This window comes from Nelumbo lutea, chromosome 3 (genome assembly GCF_056320005.1).
Source record: "Nelumbo lutea isolate HS-2025 chromosome 3, American lotus-T2T, whole genome shotgun sequence".
Taxonomy (NCBI): domain Eukaryota; kingdom Viridiplantae; phylum Streptophyta; class Magnoliopsida; order Proteales; family Nelumbonaceae; genus Nelumbo; species Nelumbo lutea.
The window spans coordinates 111,398,984-111,407,296 of record NC_142686.1 but is presented as its reverse complement, the minus strand read 5'-3'; the positions used below and the strand labels follow the sequence as shown (position 1 = coordinate 111,407,296).

The 8,313-nt window shown below is 48.4% G+C and overlaps 1 protein-coding gene across 1 annotated transcript; it reads right to left on the bottom strand.

Annotated features, from left to right (window-relative positions):
• Positions 1-2,753: 2,753 nt before the first annotated feature.
• On the bottom strand, positions 2,754-3,338 carry LOC148867646 (uncharacterized). Its single transcript, XM_088976498.1, has one exon. It carries the CDS (start codon positions 3,336-3,338, stop codon positions 2,754-2,756), a length of 585 nt encoding a protein of 194 aa, XP_088832624.1.
• Positions 3,339-8,313: the final 4,975 nt, after the last annotated feature.

Genomic DNA, 8,313 nt, shown 5'->3' with positions numbered 1-8,313 from the left:
GAGGTCGCATTCAAGTATCCCAGCTTGGTGTCAACTATTCCTAGGTCTAAGGTCATCTTGCTCTCTTTGGTCTTCCTTTGGAGAGTTCGCCTTCCATTGCTTTCAATTTCATTGTCCTTTCCATTAGTATGTCTAGTCTTAGCTTAGATAGCCTTCTAGATGGGAGCGGCGAGTCCGTTGGGGCCGAGGTGTGGACCTTGACACAGACCGTGGAGCTTCATCCGGCCGAGGTGGGCACTTCAACACAAGATGTGGACTCCAATTCGTCTGAGGCGGACTCACCTCGGTGAGAGCGAGAAGCCTTTACCAAGTCGGCCTCCACCTCACACCGAGATCGCCTTCCGTACAACTTTGGTTTGTCTACCATGACAGTGGACAAGCTCCTATCTCTGGTATCTCGGTACAAACTTCCCAATGACCTTGTATACAGTATTCCCTTAGGCAACTTTCCTTGGGATCATGGTCATGACGATCGTGGTCTTCCACTCCACCCTTTCAAAATCGAAGTCATTAAGTTCTTTGACATTTTCATAGACCAGCTACATCCAAACTCCATTCGTAACATCGTAGGTGCCATTGTCCTTTTCCATGATTAAAACCGACCTCAAGACCTCGTCGTCTTTTCTTCGATCCTTTTCATCAAGAGGAACTCGTCCTATGTTCTACCCGAGCACAGGCAAAGTTACCATATGTCTTCTCGCCCCAGGTACAAGCTATTATACGAGCTCCCTAACAAGGTCTCGGCCTAGAAGAGATGCTACTTCGTGGTCCGTAACACCGAGGGGTGGCCTTTCTTGACTCACTAGAGTGCAGCCATCCAAGATCCCGACGTCAGACTAGACCCGAAGACAAGGAAGGAGGTCTGATCTTGGGCGAAACTCGGCCTGAAGTTCGTAAACTTTGTGACCGAGGAGAAGCTCGTGCAAGCTGGTCTGAGCCCTCCTGGTAGGTCGCTAACTATTGCACCTTTTTCCTATTTGTTTTACTTCAATGTTGTATCTAACTTAGTTCATCACTTGTCGCAATTGCCATGGATAACATCCCCGCCGTTGAGATCTTCAAGAGCATGCAGAAGGGAAAGAAGAAGAAGAAGACCTCCAAGAAGGCTTGCTTCCATACCAAGACCACCACCTCTGACGTTGCCGCCTCTACCCCCAAACACCCACCCATCCTCGAACAACCTCCCTTGATTGACTTGGTTGAGGAGGACCTAGGCAAGACCACTCCACCCCGCATGCCCGAGAAGACCACGTCTTCAGAGCCTCAGCCTATACCAACGACCGCCACCTCTACGGGTAGCAATACTTCAGTTTGGAGTATTTTGACACTGAAGTATGGCCTTCTCAAGAGTAAGGATGCGGTGTTTGCGGAGGAAGTCACTCATTGTGCTGACTTGCCGATTGCTTAGCTCGAGGCCCGAGTGACCACACACTGTATGGTGGTACGTACTTAGCCTTCAGGTTACTTGATACTTATTGTTTTCTTCATATTGATACGTGTTTTCTTCTTTTGGCAGGTGAATTCCTTTATCCATGCCTTGGCCCACCAGTTTGAGGTGAACTTAAATTGAGCTCTCGAAGTCGAGGAGCCCTCCCAAACTGCCCACTCTGATCTCAACTTAGTTCGCAGTGAGATCAATCAGCTGCAAAATGATGCGCGAGCCAAGAAGGATCTATTGACTCTGTTGATGGCAGAGAAAAAGGAGCTCGAGGTGGATAAGAAGCAGCTTGAGGAGCGCAAGGTGGATCTGAAGAGGGAGAATGAGAACCTCGAGGCTCTTGTGAAGGAGCGAACCGAAATCATGCTTCGGGCAATGGAGGCTAAGGTTAAGGCAATCGAGAGTATGTCTTCGGTGAAGCTTCAAGAGAGGTTGGTCGAGGTTGGGACAATGGGCTACAGTAAGGGGTTTAAGCTTAGTAGGTGGTTGACCCAACATGAACTTTCCTACCTCGACCTCAGCGCCATCACCACGTCCAAGATCACCAAGGAGATGGTTGTTGAAGTCGCCAAGGATTTGGACTCCAAGGCGGACAGCGACGATGAGATGACGGGAGAGGGAGAGGAGGTTGATGATGCCAATGACCGCATGGAGACAAATCCGCCTGTTGAAGCCTTTGTTGGGGATGAGGAGCCCCGAACTGACTAATGCCTCTTTTCTTGGACCCCGCTTTGTAAATAGTTGATGTCCTGAGGCTCCAAGCTCGGCTAAACAGTTGTAGTATTTCTTTTTTTCTATTTTTTTTACTATGTACTCGAAGCATCTTATCAATGGAATACAAGTCTTTTTCTAAACTCCTTTGTGTATAAATTTTTTTTCTAAGTGTAGATTTCTCTCGAGCTCACAAGCTAGACCATATAGGAGCAAAAATTTTCCAAGTATAGATTACTACCGAACTCGAGATTACTCCCAAACTTCAACAGGAACAATCATTATAACGGGGTGAGCAGACACTGTTGGGTGTACATGCCTGACCTATCCGCACCCGAGCTACTTTGCCTTACCCATGCCAAAGCGACTTGGTTTTAACGAGCCTGTGCTGAAGAGATGATCGGGTCTTAAGCAGCCTATGCCGAAGAGGCGGCTAGGACTTCTCTACCCATGCTAGAGAGGCGACCGGGTCTTATATTGTGCCGAGGTCATTTGTCAGCTCGGCATTATAGCCCTTAGGCTTCTGGGAGTGACTTAAGGTCCTCTCTTCAGTTTGGTAGTCTTGTAGACTTGGTAAATTCTCAACTGCTCTAGAGTCGTGAGCTCATAGGTAGTACCTTCTTAGGTTGTCGACATTCCAAGCTTGAGGTACTTGCTTCCCTTCCATGGCCTCGATCTCATACGTGCCTTCCCCGGACACTTGTTTTATGTAGTACGGACCTTTCCAATTCAGTCCGAGCGTACCCATGCTGGGCTCTGGTACCATAACCTTGCGAAGGACCAGGTCGCCAACTTGAAATAGTTGCTTCTTGACATGGGCGTTATAATACCAAGCTACTCGTTGCTGGTAAGCTACATTTAGAATGTGGGCTAGATCGCGTACCTCCTTGACAAGGTCTAAGTTAGTTCTGAGCTCGTCGTCGTAGGTTTCGAGCCACAACGTCAATACTTCACTCTCTGTCGGAATTATAGCTTCCGTCCCATATGTGAGGTTGAAGGGTGTCTCGTCAGTCCCAGTCTTGGTGGTAGTTCGGTAGGCCCAAAGGACATTGGGCAATTCGTCCATCCACAAGCCTTTAGCTCGCACGAAGCAAGCTTTCAATCTGTGGACGATAGCCCTGTTCATCACTTCGGCCTGTCCGTTTGCTTGTGGATGTGCTACCAAAGTGAAGTTTTGCTGAATCCCCATCTCGGTGCATCAGTTCTGGGATTTGATGTCTTCAAATTGCTTCCCGTTACCCGAAATCAAGACTTTGGGCAGTCTGAAATGGCACACGATGCTTTTCTAGAAGAAATTATGCACATTTCAAGCTGTAATGCTTACCAAAGGTTCAACTTTCACCCACTTCTTGAAGTAGTCCACTGCCATGACCAAGAACTACCTCTGCCCGGTTGCTGGTGGAAAAGGACTGAGAATGTTGATTCCTTACTACGTGAAGGGCCACGGGCTAGTAAGATGCTTCAAATTGGCAGCAGGCTAATGGGGGACACTAGCGTGCCTCTGACATCTGTCGTATTTCTTGACAAGCTCGAGTGCATCTACCTTCATTGTGGGCCAATACTAGCCCTTTCTTAATGCCTTTTGGGCAAGAGCCCAGCCCCCCAAGTGTCCTCCGCATAAACCTTCATGGATATCAGGAAGTATGAGCTTAGCTTCTGAGGGTCACAGGCAACATAGGTAGGGGAGCAAGATGGATCTCCTATACAGTTGTCCATCTATGAGGACATACCATGGAGCTGCATTGCGTTCGGCAGGTAGGGTCCTGTGGAGCAGATAATCAACGATCAATCCAACTCGATTCCACTTGCAACATAGGAGCAACCTCTTTTGCCCCTCGAGAATGCTGGGTCGAGGCAGGTCTTCTATGTATATAGTTTGCATAGTTTTATTGCTTGTACTTTCTAGTCGTGATAATGCATCGACCTCAATGTTCTCGACCTCAGAATTTGCCTGATGAAACAAGAGCTGGAGTTTGGTTGGATCTCTCTGACCTTGGTCAGGTAGGCTGCCATAGTTGAGTCGCGTGCTTCATAATCAATGTTAACCTGGTTGACCACCAATTGTGAATCATTGCATACGATGAGATGTTTGGATCCAATCTCCTTCGCTAGGTTAAGCTTGGCAATTAGTGCCTCGTAATCTGTCTCGTTGTTCGACGCTTTGAATCCGAACCTGAGAGCGTACTCTAGATTCACCTCGCTTGACTCGTATAGCATCAGTCCTGCATCGCTTCCTCGCAGATTCGACGAGCCATCTACGTGGAGGATCCAGGGCTCCTCATCCCATGTCGGTCCAACCCTGACGGGGACCGGTGCCGCACTGGTTAATGCCTCTAATATACTGGCAGGCACAGCCAGTTCCAAGGTCGACGTGCTGAACGTGCATTATGCGATGAAATCCGCCAAGACTTGGGCTTTGATCGATGGGCGGGGCTCAAATCATATTCATTTAGTTCGATGGACCACTTCGTTAATCTTCCAGACACCTCGGGCTTGAGCAAAATTTGTCTCAGGGGTCTATTGGTGAGCCTGGAAGTACGAGCGTAGTTTTCGGGCTGCTATAACCAACGCGTATGCTAACTTCTCAATCTCGGGATACCTGGTTTTGGCATCCTGCAAAACTTTACTAATATAGTAAACGGGTCGTTGGACCTGGTCTACTTCTCTGATCAGTACCGAGCTGACTACCTTGTCACTCGCAGAAAGGTATAGCTTTAACTCATCTCTTTCTTCAGGTCGGGTTAGAACTAGTGGTGTACTTAGGTACCTTTTTTGCTCGTCAAACACAAGCTATCACTCCTGGGTCCATTCAAAGTACTCGTTCTTTTTTATTGCCTTGAAAAAAGACAAGCATCAACCTGCCAACTTAGACATGAACCAGCCTAGGGTGGCTACCCGGTTAGTCAGCTTTTGGACTTCCTTTATTTTCTGGGGTGCTCGCGTATCTAAAGTAGCTTTAATTTTTTTTGAGCTGGATTCAACGCCACCTTGGTTCACTATGTAACCTAGGAATTTACCCGACATGACCCCGAAGACACACTTGTTCGGGTTTAATTTCAGATTATACTTCCTTAAAATTTTAAAAATGTCATTTAAATCATTTAATAAAGAGTTTGAAAATTGGGTCTTCACGACTATGTCATCAACATAACATTCCACTTTATTGCCGATCAATGGCTCAAAAACTTTATTTACAAGTCATTGGAACATTGCCCCGGCGTTTTTCAAACCAAAGGGCATAACTTTATAACAGTACAACCCGAGTTCGGTTATAATGCGATCTTGTCCTGGTTAGTAGGGTCCATCCTAATGTGGTTGTAGCCGGAGTAGACATCCTGAAAACTCAGCAACTCGTGCCCCAATGTCGCTACTGGGCGGTCAATTTTGGACAGTGGTAAACAATATTTCAGGGGCTCTGTTCAAGTCAGTGTAGTCAACGCACATGCGCCACTTGCCGTGGGCCTTCTTCACCAGCACTGGGTTGGTGACCCAGTTCGGGTAAAGGACTTCCCTAATAAAGTCTGCGATGAGGAGCTTCTCAAACTCCTCATCGACTACCCTCCATCGCTCTGGGGTGAGGATGCATTTTCTTTGTCTTACTGGCCTAACTAGAGGGTCCACATTAAGTTTGTGAATTATTATTTTAGGGTCGATTCCGAGCATCTCTATCACGGTCCAAGCAAAGATATCTAGATTTTTGGGTAAGAAACTTACAAGTTGCGTTCGGAGCGGTTCGCTGATCAATGCACCATCTGAAGAGCTTTGGTTGGCTCGGTCTTAGAAACCGATATGTGTACCGTTTCTTTTGTCGTGGCAGCTTGCTCCTCTGTATGCTCTGCTGGTTGTTCGAGCTCGACATCCTCCTTCAATTTTGCCTTTACTTTCAGGGTGGCCACGTAGCACTTACGGGATTTGAACCCGTCACCTCGCATGACCCCCACACCATAATTAGTTGGGAACATCATCGCTAAGAAATAAGTGGACACTATCGCACGTAGAACGTGTGTGATAGGCCGACCTATGATCGTGTTGTAGGAGGATGGAGTCGCGACCACCAGAAAAGTGTGCTTGAATCGTACGTCGTTCGATCACGTGCCTGCCTCCACTGGTACTGTGACCCGACCAAGGGGTCTAACCTCTTCTCCATTGAACCCTACCAAGGGTGCATCTGTTGGCTTCAGGTTGCTCCACTGTAACTGCAGCTTATGAAGGTTTCCTTGAAAAGGATATCTGCCGAGCTGCCCGAGTCCACCAGAATATGATTCACTTCAAAGTCGTTGATTCTGAGTTTCACAACTAAGGCATCATCATGTTGATACTGAATCTTGCGCACATCGTCCTCAGTGAAGTAGATAGGTTCTTTGAGCCGAGGTCACTTTGGCTGGTTTTCGCCTTCATGCTCCAACTCACGGACTGATGTCCTCTCTGTTGCTGATGTGCACCCTTCAATGATGGACCCACCAGTGATCATATTGATCACACCGCGGATTAGTCTCTCCTCTAGTAACTGCCGAGGTGGCTGCTCGTTCTACCTACTAGTCTCAGGGGTGTTCCTTCTCTGGTCTCCCCGACGATCTCCTTGTCGGTCTCCCTACCCTCTCTCTTCTCACAGGATGTAATTCTTCAGATACCTGTGGTGGATGAGATCCTTGATCTCGTCGTAGAGATTCCTGTAGTTCTCCGTGCTATGCCCGTGATCCCGGTGGAAGTGGCAGTAAACGTTTGGGTTTCTTGTTGCTGAATCTCCCCTTAGCCTAGGTGGCCACCTGACGATGGAGGAGTCCTTGATAGTCATTAGGATCTCTCCTCTCTTTGTGTTAAGGGGGGTGTAGTTAGTTCGCTCTAATGGAGGGGTCCTGGAACGCCGATCTGACTTGTAGCCGCACGAGGGGGACTTCTCGAATGTGGGGATTTGCTTCTTTTTCTTCTCGGGGACTTACTTTTCTTTCTTTTTTGCTTGCCATTGCTTGTCCCTTTGCCTTCTCTCTTCCTGTTTTCACCCAACGGATTGTCAATCTTCTAGTTGATTTCCTCTTCAGTGCCGATGAACTGATCAACCAACTTGAGGAACTCGGTAATGTTCTTTAGTTTGCTTTCTACCACGTGCCACTTGAACTCTCTATGGGTGATCCCCTTCTTCGTTGTAGTGAGGTGCACCGCTGGATCGAGGTCTAGTTTCTACAGGCGTGTCTCATTGAAGCGCTTGATGTAGCTTCCGATAGACTCTCCTTCCTTCTACATCACGTTCAGAAGGCTCTCATGTGACTTCGAGCACCTCTTTCTGGTGATGAAGTGTGCCATGAACAGGTTGGCAAATTGAGCCTAGCTCTTGATGGAGCCTGGTGTGAGGTTCCTATACCAGGTCCGAACTACTCCTCTAAATGTAGTGCAAAAGGCCACACACATGTAGGCATCGTCAACCCTAGTGAGGTGCATCTAAGACTGGAAGGCATCCACGTGGTCAGTGGGGGCGAACGACCCATCATACTTGTCTAAAAGGGGGACCTTGAAGTCCTTTGGCATCGGGTCTGCTTGGTGGTTGGGTGACAGGGGGGATGGCTGGCTCAGTAGGGCAGGCGTAGTCTTCGTCGCCACCGAGCTCACCTCTTCTCTTTCTTTGGTCTGCTCCACTAGCTGACTGGGTTTTGCTGGAGGACTGTTTCTTGTTGAAGAGCAACGAGTCTTGCAACGTTTCCGCTATTGTTTCTTCGTTGGATTAGCGTTGGTGTTGCTGACCTCAGTCTGGTCCGGTACCTCGACCCTAGTTCTCTTGCGCTCCTGAACACTATCGCGAGGCGGATTGGGGTTCCTTCTCGCAGACTCCTCCTGGTTATGAAGCCTGCACTGGTCATGGTGAGACGCGGAGGGGTCTTGCCTCAAGACTATGCCCTGGGCTCCAAACTGATGATCTTCTCTCTACAACCTGTTGCTCTTAGGCCACGAGTAAAGCGGTTGGTTGGCTCTGTCAAGCTGCTTTACTTCAAGCCTGTCTCCCGAGTTCCCCCTCTGAGAGACCGGGGAAGTGCGCTACTCGTCCGTCCTGCCTCGTGGTGGAGTCTGGTTCTTGGGAAGTATTGGTACCTATGATGTCCCCTCAGGGAGATCGGCGGACATCCTACACGGATCTATGCGGGCTTCATTTCCGCCCCTTACACTGAGTGGTG